The following is a 27,254-nucleotide window of genomic DNA, read 5'->3' as shown; positions in this document are numbered from 1 at the left end:
CCCGCCATGTTCTTCCTGCACCTTCCGGAGAGCGCCTGCGCCAGGGGCAGCGATGCTGAGAGCAGCTCCCAAACTCCCTTACTCTCTCCGCCAGGATATCAGCTGCAGAGAACCAGTCTGAGCCAGAACCCGCCCCCCCCCCCCGGCCTCCGAGGCGCCAGGGGGCGCTGTGAACGCTCCGTCCCGGGCTCCAGGGGCTCTGGGGACCTCAGTCGCCTGCCCCACCCCGGCGATGGGCTCCGAGGCCACGCAGCTAGTGGAGGCTGCCGACTTCGCAGCTCGCAAGCACCGACTGCAGCGGCGGAAGGACCCCGAAGGGACACCCTACATCAACCACCCTATCGGTGGGCGCACCGCCTCGGGAGCAGCCGCAGCGGCGTCTAGGGGGTGGGGACCGGGACGGGAACGCGGAGGGCCTACACCTCATTGAGCACCTGCTCTGTACCAGGCTTTGTGCCAGGCACCTTTCGTGTTTAAGCCTCACAACAACCCGGGGCGGTAGGCATCACTGTTCCTCTGCACAGTTGACACCCAAAGAGAGTAAAGGACTTGCCCAAGGTCATCTGGCTAGCGAGAAGCCACATCTGGCTCTACAGAATCCACAACACGCAGCCTGGGACTCCCTCAGTTCTGACTTCCTGCTTTGCCCCGTCAGGTGTGGCTCGGATCCTGACCCATGAGGCGGGAGTCACTGACATTGTGGTGTTACAGGTAACTCTCGTCGTTCCTCCACTAGGAGCTAGGGTGGGGATCGGGGGCCCCATTCAGCCCTGAGCACCCCTTGGCTGGAGCCGCAGGGCTAAGTGGAAGCCTGTCCCCAGGCAGCGCTGCTCCATGACACAGTGGAGGACACAGACACCACCCTGGATGAGGTGGAGCTGCACTTCGGGGCACAAGTGCGACGCCTGGTGGAGGAGGTAACAGATGACAAGACTCTGCCCCAGCTGGAGAGAAAGCGGCTGCAGGTGGAGCAGGCTCCCCACAGCAGTCCCGGGGCTAAACTGGTGAAGCTGGCAGACAAGCTGTACAATCTGAGGGACCTGAGTCGCTGCACCCCAGAGGGTACGCTCCCCCCACCTGCCCTGAGGGGAAGGGGAGGGACGCCCACCTTCCCCAGGCACAGGTTGGTCAGTTCCCCTGGGAAGAAAAGAGCCTGGGCTTTCTTGTTGACTCCCCAGGCTAATACTAGACCACTCTGGTCTCCTCTCACACCGTAGAAATAACAGTAACTGGGCCCAGGGCAAGTGTTCTGGACAGATCCCATCAGGCACTCATCTCATGGCCGTGCACCACGCCCTCCAGGAAGTGGGCAAAATCCAATACTGTCCTGGATGTCCTATGAGCAGTTTTCTGTCCGTTCTCATGCAGGATGGTCTGAACATCGAGTCCAGGAATACTTCGAGTGGGCAGCGCAAGTGGTGAAGGGGCTTCAGGGAACAAACCGACAGCTGGAAGAGGCTCTAAAGCAGCTGTTTAAGGAGCGGGGGCTGACACTCTGAGCAGTGCTTGCAGCCACCAGGTGGCCCAGACTTCAGCCTCCTCCGGCCAGAAAGGAATCATATTCCAACCTTTTGGTGCCTCTGGGTCTCACTCCCTGATTTATTCAGCCCAGATACCTCTCAAGGTTTCCTGCCAACTAAGCTGAGCCCCGGATTGAGGAAATCAGATGCAGCTCATCCATTTCTAACGCATTTACTGCCCCTTCTCCTTGGGTCTCTTTGCTATTTTGCACGGGCCAAAACCCTGCCCCCCCCTTCCCCCCCCCCCCCCCAGGGACTTGGGCTTATATAAACGCTCGTTCATAAGTCATTATGGAAAATAAAACATTTTGGGTAAAGGTTTAAGTTCTTGCTGCTCCTTCCCCAACCTCCTGAATGGGGAACTGGGATGCGGGATTCAGCATGGCAGGGTTCCAATTGTGTGTCCCCCGGGGAAAGGTTCCTCAGGTTGAGCGCCTCAACCCCTCTGAGCCTGGTTTCCTTAACAGTGAGACAGGCTGTGTAATTATTAGGCTTAGATTATGTGACGTCTCAGACGGAGCCTGACACATAGGCGCTCAAAAAATGGTAGTCGTCGTCCTCCTTAAGAAAACGGGACGGGATGACTGACGTTTTGGAAAGGAATGCCACCTGCTTACTGGCTGCTCTTGCTGAGCCCTGGAGAGACCCCAGGAGCAATATGACAGGGAGGGTGGGGGACTGCGGGTCCCAGACCGCAGCCCGTCCCAGGTCTCAGCGCTAGCCTTCTGCCAGTGCCTTGGGTTGCTAAGTGACATGGACTTCCGGGCACCTCCGGAAGTGGTCGGGGCGGCCCAGCCCGCGAGCCCTGGGGTGGGCGGAGTTTAGGGTAGGGGGCGGGCCGCTTCGTGGCGCCGCGGGCAGAGGTCTTCCGGTGAAGGGTGTTTAGTCACTGCTGAGCAGCTGGGGCTTATTGGCCCCTCGGAAAGGGTACGCCTGGGAGGTGAGGAAATCGTTGTTAGGTCAAAGGCCATTTCGTGCTAGACCACGATGGTTACGTACCCGACGAACGCCCATCGCGGTGTCTGTCGGGGGGACATTGGTGAAGGGCAACAAGGTGGCCTTTAAAAGGAAAGGAGTGGGGCACCTGGGTGGCTCAGTCGGTTGAGTGTCGGGCTCAGGTCATGATCTCACAGTTCGTGGGTTCGAGCCCCGCATCAGGCTCTGTGCTGACCGCTTGCTCAGAGCCTGGAGCCTGCTTCAGATTCTGTGTCTCCTACTCTCTGTGCCCCTCCCCCATTCACACTTTGTCTGACTCTGTTTCTCGAAAATAAATGTTAAAAAAAAAAATTATAAAAGGAAAGGAGTTTATTGGGGCGCCTGGTGGCGCAGTCAGTTGAGCTTCCCACTTCCGCTCAGGTCATGATCTCACGGTTTTTGAGTTCGAGCCCCGAATTCGACAGCTCAGAGCCTGGAGCCTGACTCGGGTTCTGTGTCTCCCTCTCTCTGCCCCTCCCCTGCTCGCACTCTGTCTCTCTCAAAAATAAAAAAAAAAATTTTAATAAACATTTTTTAAAAAAGTATAAAGGAATCGAGTTTCAGGACCATCCCAAGTAAACAGATCAGCAGAGTTCAATGTAATCCTCTTAAGGCAGACTGGGGTGTGGTATGTTTTGGAGAATTTTGGTTTTAGTTTTTTAATAAATTAGTTTGGGGGGGTAGGATTACAGGATTTTTAAAAATTTTATTCCCTTAAACTTTATATATATATACACACACACACATACACATATATACACACACATATGTAATAAATCTACAGTTTTTAAGTGACCTAAAATTAAGTCTTCAGGACAATAAAAATCACCCTACTGAATGCAGGGGTAAATTGTCACAAGGTGCTTGCTGTTTTACAAAAACACCTTTTAACTTGTGTTACTTCATCTGTTCCTTATAATAACCACATGAGACAGTGAAGGGTAGGGATACTGTTCTTTCACAGAGACAAAATGCAAGGCTCAGGGAGGTGAGAAGACTTGTTAACGATCAAATAGAGAGACAGTAACAGAAGACCACAATCCCCTCTCTTTTTGCCACACTACTGGGCCTTAAAAAAATTTTTTTTAAATTAATTTATTTATTTTTAAGTAATCCCTACACCCAACATGGGGCTGGAACTCACCATGCCAAAATCAAGAGTCTTGCTCTGCTGACTGAGCCAGCCAGACGCCCCCTACTGGGCCCTCATCCCCCCCCCCCCTATCTCTGCCCCTGGCCTTTTTAACCAGACAAAAGTGACCACACTGAGATCAGCTCCAACTACTGGACATGGTAAAGATCAGGTCTGAAGTGGCTAGTGGGGCTGGATGGATGATGAGTCCAAGGCCTCCCTAGATGTTTGATTTGAGCCGATGTAGTAGGTATCTGTTTTTTTAATCTGTTAAATATGTATTTTTAAACAACCAGAAACTTCAAAGTTCGAAGTACAGAATAAGGAACTTTTTCCCCTGAGCCATTTGAGATTACGGGCATACCTTGAAGACATCGTGGGTTCTGTTGCAGACCACGACAATAAAGAGAATATCACAATAAAGCGAGTCAAATGTACTTTCTGGTTTCCCAGTGCCTATAAAAGTTAGGTTTACATTATACTGCAGCATATTAAGTGTGCAACAGCATCAGGTCTCTAAGAAAATAGTATATGTACCTTAATTTTAAAATACTTTATTGCCAAAAAAAATGCTAACCATCATCTGAGCCCTCAGTGAGTCATAATCTTTTTGCTGGTGAAGTATCTGTCTTGATGGCTGCTGACCAGGGTGTTGGTGGCTGAAGGTGGGGTGGCTGTGGCAGTTTCTTAAAATAAGACAGTGAAGTTTGCCGCACTGACTGACCCTGCTAATGATTTCTCTGTAGTGGACAATGCTGTGTGATAGCATTTTACCCACAGTAGTACTTTTAAAATGGGAGTCAACCCAGATTTAAGTAATATTGCAAATCCTTTGTTGTCATTTCAACAGTCGTCACGGCATCGCACTAGTAAATTCCATCTCAAGAAACCGCTTTCTTTGCTTATCCACAGGAAACAACTCCTCCTCGCCCAGTCACGTTTGATCCTGAGATTGCAGTGACGACTCAGGCCCATCTTCAGGCTCCACTTCTGATCCTGGTTCTTTTGCCGTTGTTTCCACCGCGTCTGCAGTGACTTCCTCCACGGAAGTCTTGACCCTCTCAAAGTCATCCGAGAGTTTGGCATCGGTATTTCCCAATTGGCATCCTGTTAATGTTGATATTTTGGTTTCTTCCCATGAACCTTGCACGTTCTTAATGGCATCTAGAGTGGTGTGAATCTTTTCCAGAAGGATTATTGCCTGTGCTTTTGGTGTCCTAAGAAATCACTGCCAGATTCCTCATTAAGATTTCCTCCTATTTTCTTCTAAGAGTTTTATAGTTTTAGCTGTTACATTTGGGCCTTTGATCCATTTTAATTTTTGTATATGGTGTAAGATAAGCTTCCAACTTCATTCTTTGGTATGTGGCTATCCAATTTTTCCAACACCATTTGTTGAAAAGACTGTCCTTAGAGTACTTGGAGTATTTTATCTTAAGTATATATCACTCTGTAAAATTTTTTTTTTTTTTAAAGCAATCTCTGTACCCAGCGCTGGGCTCGAACTCACAACCCCGAGACCCAGAGTCACATGCTCTACCAACCAAGCCAGCCAGGCACCCCTGTAACTTTCTTTTCCTTTAGCAATGCTCATGAGGTGTATCATGTTGATGCTCATAAGTGTTTAGCTCACTCCTTTGAACTACTTTATAGTATTTCGCCATATGAATGGACAGTATTTTATTTTTATGCATTCCCCTTTCTGATAGACAATTAAGTTTTGTTTTCAGCTTTTCACTACACCATGTAATGCTCCAGTGAACATCCTCATCCTCAAAAATTCCTTTGTGCGTGTGAATCTTGAGGTGTGCTTATATTTCTTCCGAACAAGGACCCCTGGAATAACACTTAACATTATTGCTATCTAGAATTCTCATTCTGGTTCTTTTTAAGGTATATTATAATTTATAGCCAGTGCTTGTTAGGTATATCCCCCCCTTGGTTGATGCACCCTGGATTTTTTCCCCCCAAGTACACCTTTTTTCTTCCACTGAAGTTTTGCACACTGCAAACTCTCAGCCTTTGGATGTTTGAAATGTCATTTCCCCCTCACTCTGAATGACAGTGTAGCGAATACCAAATCCAGAGTTAGTGGTTATGTTCTCTAAGTGTGAATGTACTATTTCCTGGTCTTCAGGTACCCTGTTCACTGTTGCTAACTGTCTGCTGTCATCTGATAGTCTTTCCTTATGGAGTTTCTTTCCTAAAAATCTGGTTGATTTTTAGGGATTTATTTGCAATATATGTAGGTGAGGATTGTTTTTTTTCATGTACCTTTCTTGGAACTTGGGTGAATACTTTCACCACAAGGACGCACACCTGTCTTTCTTCGTGTCTGAAGAGTGCCTCCACTTTCCTTTTGAAGGCTTCCTCTTCCCTATTTACTAGTCTCTCCTAAAAGAGCTACTAAACATTATGGTAATGCTTCTAAATCTATCTGCCATATTTCTTTTTTTTTAATTTGTTTTTGAGAGAGAGAGAGAATGGGGGAGGCACAGAGAGAGGGAGACAGAGGATCTGAAGCAGGCTCCAGGCTCTGAGCTGACAGCACAGAGCCTGATGCGGGGCTCAAACTCACGAACCGTGAGATCATGACCTGAGCTGAAGTCAGATGCTTAAGCAACTGAGCCACCCAGGCGCCCCTATCTGCCATCTTTCTTAACCTCTCTTTTAGGTTTTCCTTTTATCTCTGTGGTGTGGTCAAGTAGATTCCTTAGTTCTGTTTTCCAAATCCACAAAGTCTCCATACCATTTGCACAGAATCCAGTGTTTATCCCATACGTAGACTGTATTTCAATAAAGCATTGTTTGGGGTCGCTTCTATTTTGTCATGTTTTGCTGGCAGCCTCTGCTTTGCTTTCCTCTGCTCTTTGCTCAGCCTGGTTCTGGCCTTCCTGGGTCAGTCTTGGTGCCCTGTCTGTGCCAGTGCTGCTGCCCTTTGCTGGGCTTTGTCTCGAGCTGCGAGCTTCCCGTCTGCTCAGGCCTGTAGCTGTTCTCTCCATTCTTGGTCAAAGGAGAGTTCCTGTTTTACTCTATGCTTTGGCATTGTAAATATCTCACTTGCCATTCATAGGCATTAGGAGTTGAGGAGGCAGATGTAGGTGCACTCACTGCTCTGGTTTGAGTGTAAGTCCCCAGGCAGGCTGACAGGGAGACCCATCTTTCCTCCTCCACTGAGACAGCTTCTCGAGGCTTCCATACCCGGTGCTGTGTTTTCAATCTTCAACTCTGTCACATTCCAAACGCTGGGAAGCCTTCATCTCCAACCCCTAGGGTTTCCTGTGCCCAGAGTGGACTTTCAGATCAGGTTTATTCTCAGTTAGGAAGGTGCAAGGTCAGGCCCCATAATGGACAGAGACTCTTCGCAGACCCACTTGGGCCAGGTAACTGTTAAGATCTGAATTATTTCCCGCGGACTTTATGTAAAATTGGTTTGCTCTGAAGGATCTGGTCTCCTCCTCCATTGCCTGTTCTCGCCCTTGAGGTATTTGTTATTTGTACGTATTTTTGTCAGTGAAAAACAAACATGTTTTTCAGGGTGCTCCATTTTGGATGGTAAGCTTCAGTCCTGCTACCCAGACTGGGATTTCCCCCTCTGTGAGCACATGAGTGCAGTTAGCTGACCTCGGTGACCGTGGGGTAGGCAGGTGAACTCGGAGGTTAGAGAGGTCGCTCTTTCTACAGGTTTCTCTGTGCCCACCTCCTAGGCAAGCTGAATCAGAGCACCACCTGCGCCTGCCTCAACCTGCATGGGAGGACTGGGTTCTTAGTTTCAGTCTCCCTTCCATGGTTCCAACTGGCCATACAGTCCTCTCTTCGTGGAAATGGGCTAGAACTTTGTATTTTAAGTTCTAAGTGCATGGAGGGCTCCCGGGAGGAACAGAATGCTATTTCCGGTGGTTGAGTTGCTTCTGTGTCACATCCGGATTCTAACGATGATTACAACCCTCAGAACTGAGGCCTCAGTGCCAGCACGTGGTGGTAAAGGATGGCTACGTGCCTTAAAATCACAGGCCCATTTCTAAATTATGTGTGCAAAAGAATCACCTGGAAGCTTGTTAAAAAAGATCCTTTGACTGCCATCCCAGAAATTGGTTCAGTAGATTGTGCCCAGGAATCGGCTTTTTCCTTCTACGTTCTTCGACTTTCTACAGGAACGTTTGTTTCTTGTTCCTGTTACAGATCTGTCTTATCGAGTCTTAGTCTCTGCTCCACAGGCCCTCAGTCCTACGTCCAGGCTGAAGGAGCAGCCCTAGTGAGGAGAGGCCAAAAAGCCGGACTTGAAACAAGTATTTCTGGTGATCCCGGACCACACCTTGAACAACGCTAGGTCGTTTTAAAAGGCCAGTGTGTAGCATTAAACATTGTTCCTGGCAGATAAATGATTTCATGGTACATCTAAGATATCCAAAGATAAACAGCCTTTATTTTGCTCATTTCCTAGGAGGCACAGTCTCCCTTATCATGTGATTATAAGCCATCTTATACGAGTAATTGACACCTGCTATAATATAACTGTTTAGCATCCTTTACTAGTAAGATCATAGCTCCTATTTATTGAGCTCCTCTATGCATCAGACACTCTGCTGAGCACCTCACATCAATAATCTTATTTCTTCCACAGTGATACAGAAAGGATTCTGTGTGCCCTGGCCTGAAGCTGCCAACAGCCCTGGATGATCTGGAAGGACTCTTGATATTCAGGTAGGGGCCCAGCAGGCCCAGGGGACCTTCTCTGAGGACCCCAAAGCAAGCTTTCACCCAAAATGATTAACTCACCGGTTTTTGAGGTGTTGCAAACATCTTCTCCCAGGTTGTCATTTGTATTTTAACCTTGATGTTTTCTGCCATACATAAAACTTTTCAATATTTTTTGGTAATAAAATCTGTTTAATCTTTTCCCTTATTACATCTTTCAGGTTTTGTGTTATGTTTAGAACAGCTCTCCACACCAGAGGTATAATAATACCCTGTATTTTCTTCAGTAATTTTGTAGTTTAATTTTTTTGTTCCTTTCTCTGGGACTAATTTTTGTGGAAACTGTGAGCTACAGATCTCTTACTTTGATACCCAGTGACTTAAAGTACTATTTAAAGCAATCCATCTTTTTCCCACTTCAAATAATCCTTTTATCCCACTAAATTCCCATCTACCTGGGTCTGCTTCTGGACTCTGACTTTGGTTCCATCAGTCTGTCTTTCCGATCCCACACCAGGTCACACGGACCATGTGTGGTTGCCTGAGAGTCCCTGGGGCAATGCCACGGGACATGTGCCCTTTCCTCCCCTCGGCGCCCCCCCACCCCCAACTCACCACCATTCAGAATTTGTTAGTATTCTCATGTATTTACTCTTCCAAATGAACTTTAGAACTCATCAAAATTCCAAAAGTATTCAATCACACTGGAACACACTGAATTTATGGGCTGATTTGGAGAGAACCGAAATCCTTACAGGAGCATGATGTCTATCATTTATGTCCACTTACAGAATGGTCTTAGGTCTCCAGCTGATTCTCGTAGATTTTATAGGTTGCCATTCTGTTGTCTCCAAATAACGACAGTAGTAACTTCCTCTCCTTCGCCTGCTCTACTGTGGGGATTATGGTGCCAGGACCCTGCTAAATAATAGTATGTCCTTGGCTAATTTCTTTTATAGGAATGCCTGTGGTGTCTGACTCTTTCGAATGTCATTAACTGCTGGTTTCTGATAGAGATTTTTAATCTAGATTAGGAGTTTCTTTGTAGTCTTAACTTACTAAGATTTTTCACAAGGGATAGATTTTAAACTTTACCAAATATTGCTTCAGCAGCTATAGAGACCGTCAAAACCTTTGCTCTATTAATCGAAGCGGAATGAAGGCTGCTGAACAGACATACTGCCTCCTAATTCACTCTACATAACCCTAGTCCCTGTGCCAGGATCCAAATCCCTCTGTAGAAGCATGTACCACAGCTGAAGCTCCGTGACCTGACCGTAGGGACGGAGCAGAAAGCCTTCTCAAATTGCTCACGCTCATGGGGAGGGGAGGTGGACTGGAGGCTTCATTTTCCTTCCAGGGAAAGGAAGTATGCCAGACCAGATGCCCCCAGGGTGGGAAGGAGCTCGAGGACAGTGGTGTACAGAGTACAGGAACAGAAGAGGCGTCAGCGAGGACGGAAGACGCCCCCACGTCCCTGCCACCATCTCACACATCAACACATGGACCAGGCGCCCGGGGCCAGATGGGGGTTTTGGTACCTGAAGCGTGCTATGACCTCTAGCCATGACATGGTCTCTAGGGACGCATGGTCTCTTCCTGCCGCACCACAGCCGCTAGCCGATGCGTGGAGTCCTCCCAGTGGAGTCATCACAGAAAGTGGAGATTCCTCTTCCTCCACTCTGCTAACTCTGGGTCCCCACCCCCTCCTCCCAGCCATCACTCAGTTCCCGCTCACATCGGGACATCCAGTCCCTACGTAACCAGAGGACGCCCCCCACCCAGAACCAGCTCCCACCTCCAGTGACCCTGGCGCTGGGCTCCTACCCACTCAGCCTCCCCTATCTTTCCTGACCCTGCTTCTCCTCCATCCCATTTTGGGAGAAAGGTGGGTGCTTGAGCCTGTGCCCAATGGGTGCCGCTCACAACCCAAAGCAGAGGCTGGCACCGCCCACTCTGACCAAGGACCCTCTGGCCAAGATCTCACTAGCATCTGCCCTGTCTACCCGACACCGGGTTTGGGGTTGCCACCGAACACAGAAGCAACGAGAAACAGAAAATGAGGGCAGAGCCCAGTCTGTCACAGTTCTGAGAGGTAGATCGGGACAGGATACCCATCTGGTTTGTCCAACCCGACCTTATGTAAGAGGCAGTCTCTGTGGATGAACTTTCTCTTCAGGCCACAGGAAGTGCTAGCCCAAGCGGAGGCGGAAGGTGGCAATCTCCATGGGCTCCAAATAGATGTCAGTGCTGTTGGAGGGGGAGGCCAGAGGGTACAGTAATGTCAAGGAGGTTGGCTGCAGGAAACCCACATCCAGGCCGTGGAAAAGGCTCCCCAGGGCCACCTGTGGAGAGAAAACATGGCACAGGCTGTGCTGGGTGTTCACACGTTATGTGACACAGCTCTTTTCTCTGTATGACTTGCTGCCTCTTTAAGAACCTCACAGAGGCTCTGGCCCCTCTGGGCAACATGGTGCCCAGCTGTGCACGAGAGCTTGTGTTCGGGCCAGGGGCTCACTCTGCTCAACCCCAAAGCCCATCCACAGACCTCAGTGTAGGAACCACTGCACTGAGCAGCGAACTCCTTGAAGACAGGGACTGTGTTAGGTCCACTCCGGAATCGCCAGTGCCCAGCATGGGCTGTGGCACGTGGGGGCACCTGTCAGCGCCTGCCTGAACCATGACCAGAGCTTTCAGAGTCGCAGCATGACGGCTTTGGATTTTTTTTTTTTTTTTTTTTTTTTTTACTTTTTTAACCTTTATTGATTTTTGAGACAGAGAGAGAGAGCATGAACGGGGGAGGTTCAGAGAGAAAGGGAGACACAGAATCCGAAACAGGCTCCAAGCTCTGAGCTGTCAGCACAGAGCCCAACGTGGGGCTCGAACTCACGGACCGCGAGATCATGACCTGAGCCGAAGACGGTCGCTCAACCGACTGAGCCACCCAGGCGCCCCTGGATTTTTATATCTGATGTTTTCCACTGCATCTGGCTGTGGCCCCTACTCACGGAGCACATGCCTTGTACAGAATGTGCCCTGGCCAGGCCTCAGTTGCTTTGAAATCACTCATCAACGGCTTCTCCCTTTTCTCTCTGCTGCTCACCTCACCGCAGTCTCCCAAGACCCATGCCTGCTATGCCCCGGTGCACCGTGTTCCTGCTTGTACCAGGCCCCTCTCACCTTGCCTTGGCTCGTGGTGCAGTTGAAGCCCAAGTTCTTGGCCTCAAGGCCGCAGTCAAAACCCTTGCGGTGTAAGATGAGTGCGGTTTCTGCCGAGGGCAGGGCATCGTCCTGGGTGACAGACACATAAGGGGTGGTGGGGGCGGGTGCTGCTCAGCGCTCGTGGGTGCAACAGCACTGCCCTCGAGGCAGCACCAGGACCAGGACCAGGAGGAGTGTGGGTGAGGAAAGGCCAGAATCCAGTCCTGGAGGTACAGAGCGGGGCGGGGTACTCACCTCGGCCTGCAGCGTCCGCAGGTTAAGCAGGTGGAAATCGCAGGGCAGGGAGGAGGCCAGGGGATGAAACGAGCGCAGACCGGGGCCCGGGAGCTGCCTCTTGGCTACAGGCAGGGCAAGCACTGGGGTATTCAGGTACGTGGAGGTCAGGTGGCTGAGGAGGGATGGGTAGCTGGTAGTGTGGCCATCCTGGACCTGCAAGGTCGGCCGAGATGTGGGCGAAGGGGAAGAGAGCTTTCCCCGAAGCGTCTGGAAGGCTCCAGCACCCTCCATGTGTGGTCACTCCCCATCTCCCACAACCTATAAGGGACACGTCTCCTCTACCTTGGGGGTTTCTGCTTTCACACTAATGTGAGCACACGCCCTGTGAGCGCCATCCATCTCCCATCACAGATCCTCAGTGCGGGAGAACGGGTGACAGACAGATGTGTGCCCGTAACGGACGGAGCAAGTACCCTGAGTGATCCTGCGGTTCCGGGTCCAGCCCCACACCCATAGCGCCGGCCCCGATCCTCGGGCCCAGTGCTCCCCAAGCTGTTCCGACCGGGGGCGGCCGCTTGGCTGACTGCCCTGTATGCCACACTCACAGGCCTAAGCTGCACTTCCCCCAAGGCGGCCACTTTTCTGTACTCTGGACTTCTGTCCCTAGTGCCACCTTCCTTCCAATCACCCAGAATCTCTCCCCATCTCGGCAGTATCCTCACACCCACCCCCAACCTTTCCCTCCCGCGGTTCAGTTCAAGCCACCAACACTTCCCGCTTGAACAGCCTGCAAAGTATCACCTGCCTCCAGGCTCCCTGGAGATCCGCCCTATTCCTACTGTTAGATGGACAAGCTCAGGGCAGAGTCCGACAGCATCCCTCCGTGCTCAGATCCTGCACTGGCCTCCAACATAAAGTCCAGGCCCCACAGCCAGCCGTTCTGGGCCCACTAGTCTGCCCCAACCGAACCCTGACCCCATGCTAGCCCAGCAACGGCCACTAGAACTTTCTGCAAAGATAGAAATAAGCTATACCTGCACTAATAGAGTAGCTGCTAGCCACTTGTGGCCACTGGGCACTTAAATGTGGCCGGTATGACTGAAGAACTGAACTTATTTAGTTCTTTTAAGTCTATTTATTTTGAGAAGGAGACAGAATGTGAGCGGTGAAGGAGCAGAGAGGTGGGGAGAGAGAATCCCAAGCAGGCTCCATGCTGTCACAGGGGGGCCCAACACAGGGCTCAGACTCAACAATTTTGAGATCATGACCTGAGGGGCGCCTGGGTGGCGCAGTCGGTTAAGCGTCCAACTTCAGCCAGGTCACGATCTCGCGGTCTGTGAGTTCGAGCCCCGCGTCAGGCTCTGGGCTGATGGCTTGGAGCCTGGAGCCTGTTTCAGATTCTGTGTCTCCCTCTCTCTCTGCCCCTCCCCCGTTCATGCTCTGTCTCTCTCTGTCCCAAAAATAAATTAAAAACGTTGAGATCATGACCTGAGCTGAAATCAAGTAGGATCCTTCACCCACTGAGCTACCCAGGTGCCCCTATATTTAATTTTAATTAACTTAAATAACCACATGTGTCTAGAAGCTACCACGCTGGACTAGCAGCTGTGGCCTAGCTGAGTGAACTCACTGCTCTTCCCTGTTTACGTGGTCTCCCTCTGCCTTAGTTTGTGCTTTAAAAAAAAAAATTTCTAAAGGTTTCTTCATTTTTTAAAGACAAACAGAGCATGAGTGGGGGAGGGACAAAGAGAAAGGGAGACACAGAACCGAAGCAGGCTCCGGGCTCCGAGCTGTCAGCACAGAGCCCGATGCGGGGCTCAAATTCACAGACTGTGAGATCATGACCTGAGCCGAAGTCGGACGCTTAACCGACTGAGCCACCCAGGCGCCCCAGTCCTTGTGTTTACATCAGACCCCATCCATCACAGCTGTGCCTGGTCAACATGTCCCCCAGAAACTGTCCTCGATCTCCTTGGCTCACAACGTTCTCCCACTACTACCAGCCAAGCTACTTCTGCCTACCCCCCACCCCTACTCCCGAGGGAAGTCCTGGAGAGCAGGGTCAGTGTCAGAGTCTGTGTCCCTCTCAGGCCCTAAAGCACAGCGGGTGATCAGTAGTTCCTTGGTGGGTGAGGACCGAGCCACAGACAGGGAGGCTGGGTGGCAGGCTCCATCCTCCGCAGGCTCCGAGTCCAGCTACCGGTGGCTAGTACTAATTCGACCCCCCGTGGCTGGCCCTTACCTCTCGGTTATCGCTCCTGCTGCTGTGAAAGATCAAGCCCCTAAACATGGCTGCCAGTTTGGAGAAAAAGCCAGGCTGGTGGGGGCAAAGAAAGCCATGAGATGAACGGGGCTGGAGCAGAGAGGGTTAGAGAACATGGCGGCGGGGAGGGGGCACAGAGGAAGGCGGGAGATGGCTCGGGGGCATGGGCGACAGGACGCTGTGGGAGAAGGGAGGCGCCAGGCTGCCGGAGATGGAGAAGCAGAGCGTCAGACTGACCCCCCGCACCCCAGGAGAAGCACTACTCTCGCTACCCCTCGCCCGCCTCTAGCTCTGCCGCCCAAGGGACCAGCCTGGAATTTACCTCACTGCCCAGGGTTCGCCGTTCCAACAGCAGGCGGAAATGGTTGCAGGTTCTTTTGTTGTCCTTGAGCCCTTGGCCCAGACCCCGGTTGTCGTCCTGCATCAGCCGACGGTCCAGGATCACCTCCAGCTGGCCTGGGGAAGTTCACCGTGAGCCCCAAGCAGATACTGGGCTTTGGAAGAATCCCAACCACAGGCCCCGAGGGAAAAGCCCGGGGAGCTACAGCCTCAAGCGGAGTCACTCAGGAGAGGAAGAGTGGGGGCCTGGAGCTGGAAGGGGACCGAGCGAAGGGCCGGTATCACAGAAGAGGAAACAAAAGAGGCCGGAGGGAGCAAGCAGGCCCTGGCAGTTTACCGCCCACGCTCCGTGCCTGAGGAGGGGGCACAGACCTGGGAGCTCGGGTGGCGATCGCTAGCTGCACTGGCCACTTGAACAGAGTAAACCAGCGAACACAAAACTGCCATCGCCAGCCAGCAGCGCTTGCTGCAGCGGCCCCGGTCCAGGCAGCTGGGGCAGAGCTTGCTGGGACTAGAACCCGCGCCCTCCCACCCTCCTCCTAGGCTGGGAAAGACTCCAGCTCTGCCGCCTCATCCGTCACAAGGAGAGTGCGGAGAGAACAGGCAGATGGCAAATCAGACAGAAGCTCCAATCAGGTGTCGTTTGTGGTCACCCTGGGGAAAAGGGATGGCGGATGACCGCCTGTGCTTTCTTCGTAAAATAAGCTTGGGGAAGGGCTGGCCGCAAAGCAGACATATGTTGGGGTGAGGATTTTTCCCAGCACCTGTTTTTCTAAGAATCTCTTGAGAGCGTCCACTCAGATGACCCTAACCATCTCCCCAGCCTGACATTCTGACTTCTGCAGTTCCTACGTATTTGTATGTTGAGCAATCTTTTTTTGGAAAGATATCCAAAAGTCCTAAAACGGACCCGTGCGTATATAACAATAATCTCTCAGCACGCTATTTTCCAGAAAGGCAGAGAGAATCCCGTGGGGTTCAGCTAGCAGTCGACAGCGTAGACAGAACCGTGGCAGAGCCTGACAGCGGGGCGATCAGAGCCACACTCCTGCAGCAGGGGGTCAGGCCTCCACTGCCCCAGCCACCAACCCCCGGGCGAAGCCTCTCGGCTCAGCCCTGCATAAAGGCTCTGTCCCTAACACGAACCATCTGAAGGCCTCAGAGGCCACCAAGAGCAAAGTGTTCACTTTACTCTGAGGACGTAGGAGCCACCTCAGCTGGCCCGGCGTGCCCAGCCCCAGGCCAGCACTCCTCATGCCCTTGTTTGAATTCTTAAAAATGCCATTCTCTCTTTTAAAAACAGCATATGTTTTTCTTCTTTGCTGTTATAACATCATATGCACTTTTTCAACTGTCCCTACTCCCATCCCTGACCAGGAGAGTAACTGTTCAGTACCATGATGCTTCTTAAAGGGTTCCAATGGGGCACCCACCACCCCCCCTACCCCGCGTCACCTCCAAGGCTGCCTCCGCTAGGGGCGAGGGTGACGGCAGTGGCCTGCCCTCCTGCCATGCCCGTGTGTGACTGGCGGGAGTTAACGGCTTACTGTTAATGGTTCTACAGGCATGGAGGTGATGTGGACCGGGGAGGGGTGGGGACCGCTGAGGGGAGAGGCGGGGGGCACAGATGGGCTTCCACCCCGCCCATCACTCTGTGCACCAGCTCCTGCCCCGCTCACCATCGTGCAGGCTGGAGACACCCAGGGCCTGCGCAGTGTGCAGGGTGAGGCGGTTCTGGGCGTCCTGGATGTAGGCCATGACCGGCATCGGGTAGAAGTTGGCCTGCAGGGGTAGCTTCTTCAGATAGCGCCGGGGCTGCACCTGGGAGGGGAAGGCCAGCAGGTCACAGGCATCCGGGCACCATGTGGGACCAACGGGTCCCCAGTCTGAAGGAGTCCCTGATCACTCTCGTCTCTGATTCCTCCTCCCCCCTCAGGGCAGACCGCTCCCAGTGCCTGCTGCGTGCGCTCTCCGGGGCCCCGAAAATCACCTGAAAGCCATTGAGGTCCGTGAAGAAGGCACCCTGGCTGTCAATGTCTGTGTGGATGCGCAGGGCCAGCTCCTTGTTGACGTAGTCCCGGATGTCCACCAGGGACGACATGTCCAGAGACAGCCCCTCCACCCCTGGGCACAAAGACAAAGGGCGAGCATGGAGAGGCCGGAGAGACTGGGCAGGGAGAGGCCGTGCCCGACCCCCGGCGACGCCCCGCATTTCTGGAGGACCTTCTCTCTCAGAGAATTACCGTGACCCCGTTGCAAACGATACCTCTGTTGGGAACAGACGCATGAGCCGTGAGCAAAAGGAAGAGCAGCGCACACCCCTGCAGCCCCCGCCTCCCCTCGGACCTTCCGAGCGGCAGGGCTCACCTGGCAGGTTATAGAGCCGGACCACCTGGCGAACGTGCTCGTAGTACGCAACCACCTCTGAGAAGAAAGGGCCTTCGGTGACACGCAGCACGGGGGGGTCCCTGGGGACGTAGGGCTGGGGAAAGAGCAGGCGGCAGCTGAAGCCGCAGCACGGAAGGCAAAGCCTGGGGGCACCGGCCCGGCCTCGGCGGAAGTACTTCTGCCGGCAGGCCTCCGCCCGAGACCCCTGGCTGGGCCGGCCCAAGCCCCCGCGGCCGTTCCTCGGCCACCCCGCCTCCCGGAGGCGGCCCCCGCGAGGGCCCTGGCAGCAGGCACCGTCCCGGAGGAAGGCCCGTGCCCCTCCGCCTCACCGCCTCGGGTCACGTGGCTCCTCGTGCCCTCCGCTGGCGGGGCCTCCCGAGGCCTGCGGGGGTTCTGAGGAGTCTTCAGGGTACCTGGGCCTCCCCGTCAGGCAGGAAGAGGTAGGCTCCGCTCTTGTCTTTGGACGTGCGGGTGCCATAGACGAGGAACTCCACGTCCACCCGCCGCTCCTGCTCCTCGTCCACCCTTCGGATGCTCTGCCAAGAAACACAGCCCTGACCCCTGGCCCCACACCAGCATGTCAGGCCTGCCCCCTGGGAGGGCACGGACGAACTTCCCCAAGGAGCCAGCCCAGCTTCCCCGTGCCGTCAGCCCGGAGCCAAGACGGCCCGCTCCGAGGCCCGCGTCAGTCGGGTGTCGGCTCAGCACCGCCCCAGCGCCACGCACACCCTCCTCGGCTCCCCGCCCCGGCCCTTTACCTTGAGGAGCCCGGTAAGGCCTGAGAACCAGACCTGCATGTAGCGGTTGCTGAGGGCGAAGTCACCGGTGCCAGAGTCAATGACACGGAGAGGGAAGGCGTCCTGTCTGCTGACGGACAGCTGCCGGCCGTGCAGGTAGATGCGCACGGAGGAGGGCAGGGTGCGGTGCCCGTCCAGGCCCAGCTGCAGCTGCAGCACGCCGAGGCCAAGGGCCGGCAGGCGGATGGGCACAGACACCTGCCGGCACAGGAAGGGTGAGGAAGCGCGGCCCACGGCACGGGCACCGGTTCTGGGTGCAGGCCCGGGATTCTAGTCCTGGGGCTTTCTTACTAACTGATAAAGTCTGAGCAGATCCCTGTACCTGCTGGGGCCTCTGTCCCCTCCTCTGAAGGTGGAAGTGACATTACTTGCTTCGGGTCAGACTTTTAGGAGTCTCAAATGCTATTTGAGAAACTAGGAAATGGCAATCGCACATTAACTCTCCACAAACACTTGATGAACGAAGGAATAACACGACACCCTGGCCCCCGTTCTCACTATTATCATAGTTTATCAAACTTCACCTGCCTTTCGAGGACAGACCCAAATGCCAACAGTGCTTGTCCTCTGGGCAACCCCTCTCCCCAAGACGGCTGTCCCCAACCTGGGGCGTAAGCAGGAGGGCGGGAGGCGGGTGTCACAAGGCAGAGGGAGGCCCCGGGGAGAGGCCGAGGATGAGCACGGAGGGCTGGGGCCCACCTCCCGGGCCCCCACCTTACCTGGTAGACATCAGGGACCACGTCAGTGGCAGAGCTCCAGTGTGCGCTGATCTGCACGGCCAGGGGCTGACCCTCCTCAGAAAGGACACGCACCCGGGGCGAGCTGACCAGCAGGGACACCACACTGAACCGCTCCTGTTCCAGCGGGTTGAACAGCACCACGTACCTGCAGGCAGAGGCAGGCTCACCCAGGCAGGCTTTTCCTGGGCAACGGAGGCAGAAACAGAGGCCAAGAGTATCCGGGCAGGCGAGGGGGCGAGACGGTGTCGGGAGCCAGAGTGGCTTCGCCTCTGTGCCTGGCCCGGTCTGGCTCACCTGGGCGAGGAATCCAGTTGGATCACTGTGCGCTCCGGCAGGGCATCGTGATTTAAGCGGGTGTCATCCTGGAGTTAAGGGGGTGGGAAGGGAAGAACCGTCACGGGCCTTGGCCTGGCTCGGAGTCTTGCCTCCTCCCCTACCTGTCCCGGATGTGGACCACCAGCTTCCCTGGGCACAGATCCTTCACCCCAGGGCAGGGAAGGAAAAGAAGAGCGACACCCTCACACCGCTGCTCTTGGATGGGACCGCACACGCCCGAGGGCGCCCAGAGCAGATGGAGGAGGGGGCTCACCATTTGGAGGAAGGGAGCCTCGGGGTCAAAGCGGTAAGCCTCCTTGTCCCCCAGCACCAGATAGTGTGCCGCGTTGATGATAACCTGCTTCAGGCTGACGAGGGAGCGCAGGAGCCTGCGGGGGACAGGGGGTGGGAGAGGGACCATGGAGAAGATGGCCACAGACTGTGCACCTCACCGGCAGGCCTGCCCCCTGACCGCCAGCACGGCCTTTCTTTGGGACAGCGGGCAAGGGTGTGGAGCCGACGGGGAGCAGGAGAGGGCCCCCACCTGACGCCATAGTCTGCCACGACCGCCTCCTTCGCAGTGCCGGTGATGGCATCGTGGTGCTGGAAGAGGCCCAGGGTGCGCCGAGCTTCCGTCAGAAGGGCGAAGTTGGAGAGCGGGTACTGGCTAGCCAGTCCAGAGCGGCGCGCGTGAGCTACAGCCAGGCTGTACAGGATCTCCGCGCCCCTGCCCAGAGACAGAGGTCAGCCTCCTGCCCACACGACTCCCAGGCCCGCCCTCGCTCAGCAAGCCCCATTCCCTCCTTTCCACCACATCTCTGCCTGCCTTGGTCTCCAAGCCTTTCTAGGGCCTTCTGAGCCAATCCAGCCCTTCCTTAAATCCCACAGCCGATTCTACTCCTTCCAGCCAGGAAGGCGGAAGGTGGGAGTCTCACCGCAGGTGGGCTTCCAGGACCCGGTCCAAGCTCTTGTAGAAGGGCCGGGAAGTGTAATAGCCTGTCCAGTAATGGTCCTCTCGGTCGGCATAGGAGAAGAAATCCCCGCTCAGCACGGGAAACCCTGGGGGCCGTGCCCCTGGCTCTACCCCTGTCCTCTTGTACAGAGCGTCAAAATAGTCAGAGAGGGTGCCAAACTGGGCCTGTAGGGACCCCAAAAACCCGCTTCCATCAGTTCCGGAGTCTTCTGGGACCTGTCAACCCCTCCTCCCCCGCCACCGTGCTGCAGCCCAGTGCCAGGGGCAAGGATTCTGCTTACACGCCCCACCTGCAATCACTATATCCCACTCTTTCCCACCGCACGCCAAGCCCGGGGGGCCGGCAAGGAATTCTCACACCAAAGGGAGACCGTGCCCAAGAGTCGGGAACGGGGAGCACGGCGCCTTCGGGAAGGGCCAGGCTGCAGCACCGTGGGCCTCCCCCCTCCCCAGCTCAGCGTCCCCCCTCCCGCCCCCCCACACCTGCACGTGGAGGTCAGGTTTGCTGTTGAGAAAGTCAAAGAGCCGCTGGTAGTTGAAGAACTGGGCGTCCCACTCCTGGGGCTTGTCGTATCGGAAGTCATCCCCCAGCGGCACCAGGAGGACGTTGCTTCGGAACAGGCGGGACTTCTTCCGGTACTGGTCCAGGAGCAGCGCTGCCCTGCGGGCGGAAGGGCGCGGGCCCGACACAGAGGCTCGGCGCAGAGGAAGGGAGCGGGGCGGGCCCAGGTCTTCCTATGCTCGGCTGCAGTTCCCGGACTCCAGGCCGACACCATGCACGACAGCACACCCCTGCCCTGAGGTCCTTCACACACACCACAGATGTGCCGCATTCCCCTGTGCCTCCCTTCAGGCTCTAGAGAGAGGCCCGGCACCCCCCCCCCCCTTGCATCACCAGCGGTTCTCCAGCCGCCCTTCTGCCCACGTCCCTCAGGGTGAGGGGCCTGGCGCTGATGCGGGACTCCGGGGTGGGCCGACCGGCAAACAGAAGGCAGGACACACACCTCGGCCAGCCCGGTGTGCCGCGTGCGTGTACAGGGGCGTCTCCGGCAGCCCCGCGGTCACACCAGTGCCGACCTCGGCCACCACGCGGGTTTCCCACACGTGTGGTTCAGCAAGGGCCTTTCTCCCCATCCCGACCCTTTCCTGTTCTCTTTCCTGAGACTAAGGATGGAACTTTACATTTACATCCGATAAATCCTATCTGGTTGGATTCGACCCACGTCGCACACAACCTACTGAGATCTTTTGGTGGGGGGGGGTCCTCATTCTGACACCCCAGCTTCACTTTGCCCACAAGTTAGCACAGCTCTGAAGACCTAAAAGCAGAACCATACTATACCAGCTCTACGTGTACTGGCTGAGTGACCCTGGTTAAGCTACTTAACCTTGCTAGGCCTCGGTTTTTTATCAGAATAGCATCAATACCTACCATCATAATGTTGTGAAAGCTAAAATGAACTAAATAAATTACTATTTGCTACATACTTAGAACAGCACCTGGTAGGGGCGCCTGAGTGGCTCAGTGGGGTAAGCGTCCAACTTTGGCTCAGGTCATGATCTCACGGTCCGTGAGTTTGAGCCCTAAGTCGGGTTCTGTGCTGACAGCTCAGAGCCTGAAGTCTGTTTTGGATTCTGTGTCTCCCTCTCTCTATGCACCGCCCCGACTTGTGCTCTCTCTTGCTCTCAAAAAAAACAAACAAAAACATAAATAAATAAATAAAATTCAGACTAGCGCCTGGTACACAGTAGGAACTATATACACACGTTTATCACTTTCTTTTTCATCGAAGTTACTGGTCAAATCAATAGGAAACCAAAACCTTGTAGCGTATCGTTAAAGCTTTTTCTCCATTTAGACCAACCCAGTCGTCGGCGTGTTATAGGTATTGTAGGTCAGCCTGCCACTAAGCTACTTAACTGTGCTGATCCAGCTTGTACTTTCCTACTTTGTTCTCAAGAGAGGACTCCTAGAATACCACTTCCCTCTAATTTATCAGCCTTGTAAGCCTTTCAAAGGAGAAAACGAAGTTACTCTCATGACTTGCTCTCTGCAAAGCTGGGCTGGCATCTGATCACAGCTGCTGCTTTAAGAAAAATCACCCCTTAATAGTCCTGGATTCTTGCTTGGAATCTGCATTTAGATTTCTGGCTTTCAGAAACAAAAGACCACTTTCTTTCCCTTTTGGTCACATGCTGCACCTCGTGGACATCATGGAAATCAGAGTATTGCCTCATGAAAACCAGCTCAACTTGTTATATTGTCAAGGCTAGTGGGTTCCAGCTAACCCACGGTTCAGGACACTGGTAATCTGTTCTTTCCAGAGTGGGCGGAGGCGGGGGCAGACTTCAGCCACAGGGACATCTTTAGGGGTCCCTAACAACCCCCCAGGGGGACAGGTGTGCTTTCTCTGATGCTGGGGGCTGTTGGGCAGGACTGAACGTGCTTGCGAATGGTCCACAAGCACTGGGGGGTCCTGGCCTGCATCAAGCTAAGGCAAGACGCCTGCAGTAACCAAAGGCACATTAGGCCACATGGTACAAGAAACTACCTTTTTTGAGAATTATTCACTTCTGAGTCGGTCAACCGGCTCTGGCAGTTTGTTAGGACGCTGGGAAACACACTCATTTGGGGAAATAAAACCATTCTGGAAAAGGTGGTTCCTTAGAGCTGCTCCAGCTTTCCAGGGAGGCTCAGTGAAGGAGCCGCCACCTTAGCGGCTGTGGACCTGAACTCACCACCTGAGCCCCACCGCCCCCGCCTGCCATTTTACAGACGTACAACCAGAAGCACCCCCGTGCAGCAGAGCCCACACCAAGGCCAGGTCTCCTGGCTCCCCCGTGGAGTGAAAATGGCCCAGCCTAGGCCGGGAGCAAATACCTCTCAGCCACGTTTGCCTCTGTGATCGCCCGGGGCGGCACCTTCCAGGGGCAGTTTATGCGCCCACCAGGCAAGCGTTTGAAATCAAACTGGCAGCAGATCTTGGGATCCGGGCCACAGGTATGGGGCACATCGTAGCTGTAGAAGGGCATCATGTGGCAGAAGAGGTCTGTGCTGGAGTCCGAGTCTGTAGAAGACACACCGGGCAGTCGGCCACCAGCAGGCAGCCTCCGGAGCGGGTCACGGAGATGCCAGGAGACTGGGGATCTGCTCCAGCCACGTGCAGCTCTGACAGAAGGTGAGGCCTGGACCAGACTTAAGGCTGCAGAAGACGGGCAGGCCAAGGGGCACAGGGAGGGATCTGGAGCCCACAGTTCCTGGGACAGACCCTCAGTATAGACGAGGGCTCTGTAGAGGCCAGAGGTCAATGTGATCGATCCCCAGTGTAACCGGAAGGAGGACAGTACTTCTGGCGGTCTGTGTAAGTGCTTGCTGGTCTGCTCTGAAGGACGTGGGTCTTACCCTCATACCCTGCCCTTCCCTTCCGCAGTGAGCACTACTCCTGTGACCCTCCACCCTACCTGGTCTTACCCCAGTTCTGTCTCCACATGAACTCCAGACTGTGGGTGGAAGCAAAGTGCTTCTTGATGGCATAGTGCACTCTCTGAATCAGCATGCTGGTCAGGTTGGCACGGCGCAGCAGGTAAGGAATGGTGGGGCTGTGTCCAAAGGGGTCCACGGCCCAGCCAGAGCGTGGGGTTGCTCCTGAGAGGGCACGGAAGCCAGAGGTCCTGAGGGGTTCAGGTCCTGGGGACCCAGCTCCTTTCCTGCCATCATACTGAGCCCATGCCTGGTGGAATCGGCCTGGAGGGGAACCACCCCCCTGCCGATCCCTGTGCCCAGCCCCTGCTGTTCCCTGGTCCAGCTACAGGGGCAGACTCTCCTTCCTGAGCCCAGACTCACCGAGGTTTTTCTCCAGCCATTGGTGTCCTTCAATGAGCTGGTCAATCAGGGCAAAGTAATGGGAGTTGGCCTCGTCCGGCATCACCCAGCCTCCTGTCACAATCTCCAGCTGCCCGTTTCCCACCAGCCTGGAGTGAAGGACTCACACTCAGCGTGGGGCAGGGATGCTCTGCCCAGTCCCGCCAACCAGAAGATGCGGGGACCTGTGCGCACAGGCCTTACTGAGCCCGCTCACCCACACCCGGGACCAACAGAACAAACAGGCACTCTCCTTTCCCTCCATACAGCCTCCATGCTGTCCCGGCCCTGCCTCTCTCCGGACCAGGCCCCACGCTCCCTCTTGGCTTGTGCGTACGACTGCACCTAACTCTGATTTCTCCCGACACCGGTGACCCAGTGGCCATCACACCAGTCCCTGCCTTCTCATTCTCGGCCCCTCCACCACGCCCTTTCCCCTCGGCCCTGCTTCCCCTTGCCTCCCCCTGCCACCCACAGTGTGGCACCCAGCTGCTCTGGCACCCAGTCCAGGGCCCAGAGGCCAGCCTTCCCATGCCTCCCCGGCGGGCACTGGCCTTCGCACGGCTGCTTTCTTTTGCGCGTTGATGTTGTCCCACCACTTGGCAAAGAAGGAGACTTCCGCCCAGAGGAAGCGCCGCCGGGGGTCCTCCTGCAGCTTGGACACCATGCTGTTGAGGATGTGCTGGGTCTGCTCAGTGTAGTACTTGTCAAAGGTCTTGATCCAGCCTAGGGCACCAGCACAGGATACCCTGAGGATGCCAGCATCTTCTGCCCCTCCCTTACCTCTGCCATCACAAAGCTCTCCGCACAGCCCGGCCCCCGGGGCCCTGCTGGGTCCTCACCTGGGTCATTGTGAGAGTGTGGCACCACGAACACCTGCAAGTCTTCGGCGTCCCAGTCGTGCGGGCTGTAGGAGATGTCGAAGCCTTGCTTCCACACGCCGCCATCCACGTTGTCAAACGGCAACTCCTCCGATATAGTCAGCATCTGCCAGGCCAGAGAGTAGCTCAGTGCCCATCCACAGCCACCAGAGGTCCCTGCCGGCTCTGACCCCTACCTGCAGCTCTGGCTTCTGGCCCCGGCCCCCCAGAGCAAACTGGCAGTCTTGGGGGGAGACAGAGAAGAAGCTGGGCCGGGGCTCTGGCGGCACCACCCAGGAGCCGTTGGCCGTGTAGTAGGGCAGCATGGCGGGCGGGCCCTCCGCATTGGCCGTCAGCTCCAGCACAGAGTCCTTGATGTGGCTGATGATCTCATGGTTCTCCTCCAACAGCTGTTCCAGCTGCTCAATGCGGTTCTGCAGCACAGAAATCTGGCTCTGCCGAAAGACCAGAAAGCAATCACCCACGGCCCCTTGTGCCACAGGAAGGATCTCTGCGTGGGGCCCACCACCCAGGGCCCGTGGTCCTTCCCTCCCCAACTGAAGGCGGAACCACGAGCCTATGGGGCTGGATGGCTCTGGTCCGGTGAGGAAAGATGTGCAAATCACTACAGAGAACTGCGATCCGCTTGGGTTGGGTGTGCCCCCACTCCTTGGCTCGTGGACGGCAAAGATTTCATCTTGCGTGCCTCTTCTCGACAACCAGTGTGGCCTGTCAGGAGCGCTGTGCTGACAAGGACTGCAATCGGGCTTAGTGGGAACGAATGCTGCAATCCATTAGCAATGTCTGCCAAGAATTCAGGAGGACAAGCCGGCAGTTCGTCTTTTCCCTTCCTTCTTTCTTTTTGCCATCACTGTTTTTGATCTCTGGGCTTCTGGAAAATCTGCCCTTTGGGAAGAAACCCTCCTGTCCTGGGCTGACCCGGACTCTCAGCCTGAGCTCAGGGACCGGTACACGAAGAGATTAGCAACCAGGCGTGACTCACCCGGGGGAAGTTCCCACCATTCTGGTGACGGGTGGGATCATGCTGCACTCGGTCCAACATGAGGTAGAGCGAGAAGACGGCCACACAGAAGATAGCAGCCCCACACACTGTCACCTGCTTTTTCAGCTTCATACTGGCCTCCACACACACCTGGCAGGAGGAACACCATATGCAGCTCCAGCAGACAAAATCCCTTTGTTGGTCTTTCCACCAAATGCCCCAGTGAGTGCCTGAGTGTTACTCTCAAGGAACACCTAGTTGCCTGACTCCAAAGAAAAGCAAGTTTCTAAGCCCCAAATCCCAACACCGGCTGCGGATCCTGACCCAACCGGGATCCTGCTCTCTTAGCTGAGACACAGAAAGCACGAGTATGTAAAGCTGGTCCTGCCTGGTCCTGGTGGGAGCTCTGCCCCTAGGGTACAGAGGATGCTGTCTCCCAGGCTAATGCCATAAAAAACACGACCGGATAACAAACTTCCCAGCTCTGCCTCCAGAGTTCACCTCACAACCTCCTGATTCTAACCGGCTTTCTGCATCGCTTGCCTACAAGAAAGATACAGCCAATCAAAGGAGGTGAGTGTCCAGGTGCCTTGGCCACGTGCTTCTAGTTTCCGAGGAAGAAACTGGCATCCAGTTAAAGAAACGGACAGGGAAGCCTTTCTCCCTGCCCTCTTGGATCAGACTGATACTCACCAGAAAGAGTGCCTGGCACAGCACCTCTCTCATTAAGAAAAACATAATGAGCTTAAAAGGCAGCAGCAGTGGCTTGTCTTTCTAACATAAAGAGGGCCCTGCATCTTCTCCCGGCCAGTTCGGATTCCTGCAGTGGGTAACTTTCGGCCTTTGCTTATACAGCACTCGGGGCAGCCCCTGGGAAGCCAGCAGTGATTGGTGCCGAATGTCCCCTGGCTATGGGGAGGCTGGGCACAGCTGCCCCGCTGTGGGTCAACTTCGGGAGACCAGTGCCCGCTACCAACGCCCGCGGAAGCCTACTTGCCTGCTGGGTGGAGGGAGGCCGCTAGCTGCTGGGCCGAGCGTGGGCGGAACCGCCGCCCCGGAGACTTGCTCCGGCCCCGGGGCCGAGGAGCTCTGTCGCCTCTGCGCCGTCTGCCCTACTTAGCGCGATCTGATTCCGCACAGGAGCCTCCGGGCAATATTTTTAGCCCTTGGAGGCTGGGTCTAGGCCAGAGTGGGTGGAGCTGCGGGGAGGGAGTTGGGTCACAGGGTGGGTAGGCACCTGCCGCCGGGTCCCGCCGGCCCAGCCCCCTCCCGGCCCTCCCGGCCGAGGCCCTCTCCGACCCTCCCGGCCCCGGGACCGCAACGACGACGGCCGGGTGCGGGACCCCGGGCCGCCTCCGAGCCCAAGCGCCGCTCGCGCTCCTGCCTCCCACCCCGGCCGCGGCCCGGGGTCAGACGGAAACCCCTCCTCCACCACGGGTCCGCCCGGCGCGTTACCGTCCGCAGCCGGCCTCCGAGCCCCGCCGGCCGAGCTGCGCCCCTCACATCCCCGGGGGCGGCGGCCCGCGCGGAGGCAGCGACGCAGGCGAAGGCGGGCGTCCGCCCAGCCGTCGCCGCCGGCTCCGCGCGCCGTAGCCGCGCTCCCGCGGGGCCGGGGCCGCCCGCGCGCTCTGCTGCGCCCGCCCCGCGCCGGCCCCCCTCGCCTCCCGCCGACTAGCGCGCGGGGCGGGGACAGCTGCGCCGACCCCGCCCCGCCTCCTCCGCGCCGGCCCCGCCCGCCGGCCGGCCCCTCCAGCGCGGTCCCCGCCTCCGGCCCCGGGCGCCGGCAGCGGAGCCTCAGTGCGCAGCCGCAGCCCGGGCCGGGCCTCGACTCGCTGCGACAGCTTCGCGAGGGGCGAGTAACTTCATTTTTCCGGATCTCATTAGCGTAAGCGCATTGCCAAACAGTAGTAGAAACATTCTTCCTCCATTTCATCCGCCGAGCAGTGAAAAA

At 55.5% G+C, this 27,254-nt stretch overlaps 2 protein-coding genes across 6 annotated transcripts; one reads left to right on the top strand and one right to left on the bottom strand.

Moving 5' to 3' along the window:
• The first annotated feature begins 141 nt into the window (after window positions 1–141).
• On the top strand, window positions 142–16,375 carry HDDC3 (HD domain containing 3). Of its 3 annotated transcripts, XR_006218363.1 has the most exons (6): window positions 142–344; window positions 656–711; window positions 822–1,062; window positions 4,540–4,715; window positions 8,252–8,331; window positions 16,302–16,375. XR_006218363.1 is itself a non-coding variant. In XM_042988017.1 (4 exons), exons 1-4 carry the CDS (start codon window positions 233–235, stop codon window positions 1,497–1,499), a joined length of 540 nt encoding a protein of 179 aa, XP_042843951.1. In that variant the 5' UTR covers window positions 142–232; the 3' UTR covers window positions 1,500–1,860. The 3 variants fall into 3 exon arrangements, 1 of the variants encoding a protein (XP_042843951.1); XR_006218362.1 differs by lacking the exon at window positions 16,302–16,375 and having other exon boundaries at window positions 8,252–8,400; XM_042988017.1 differs by lacking the exons at window positions 4,540–4,715; window positions 8,252–8,331; window positions 16,302–16,375 and adding an exon at window positions 1,369–1,860.
• MAN2A2 (mannosidase alpha class 2A member 2) lies at window positions 8,497–26,881 on the bottom strand. 3 transcript variants are annotated; one of them, XM_042988014.1, is made up of 25 exons: window positions 26,759–26,881; window positions 26,301–26,502; window positions 25,304–25,453; window positions 24,498–24,755; window positions 24,283–24,427; window positions 23,995–24,166; window positions 23,423–23,550; window positions 23,051–23,224; window positions 22,460–22,646; window positions 20,062–20,239; window positions 19,541–19,743; window positions 19,150–19,332; window positions 18,880–18,994; window positions 18,585–18,652; window positions 18,270–18,435; window positions 17,512–17,748; window positions 17,167–17,289; window positions 16,733–16,847; window positions 16,356–16,489; window positions 16,045–16,186; window positions 14,349–14,482; window positions 14,006–14,080; window positions 11,782–11,976; window positions 11,506–11,616; window positions 8,497–10,670 (listed from the first exon to the last, which is right to left on the bottom strand). In XM_042988014.1, exons 3-25 carry the CDS (start codon window positions 25,433–25,435, stop codon window positions 10,518–10,520), a joined length of 3,528 nt encoding a protein of 1,175 aa, XP_042843948.1. In that variant the 5' UTR covers window positions 25,436–25,453; window positions 26,301–26,502; window positions 26,759–26,881; the 3' UTR covers window positions 8,497–10,517. The 3 variants fall into 3 exon arrangements, with proteins under 3 accessions (XP_042843948.1, XP_042843950.1, XP_042843949.1); XM_042988016.1 differs by lacking the exon at window positions 14,006–14,080; XM_042988015.1 differs by lacking the exons at window positions 26,301–26,502; window positions 26,759–26,881 and having other exon boundaries at window positions 25,304–26,248.
• Between the last annotated feature and the right edge of the window lie 373 nt (window positions 26,882–27,254).

The sequence above is a fragment of the Panthera tigris genome, chromosome B3 (assembly GCF_018350195.1).
Source record: "Panthera tigris isolate Pti1 chromosome B3, P.tigris_Pti1_mat1.1, whole genome shotgun sequence".
NCBI lineage: Eukaryota > Metazoa > Chordata > Mammalia > Carnivora > Felidae > Panthera > Panthera tigris.
The sequence above is the reverse complement of the archived record's forward strand: the minus strand, read 5'-3'. Positions and strand labels throughout refer to the sequence as shown.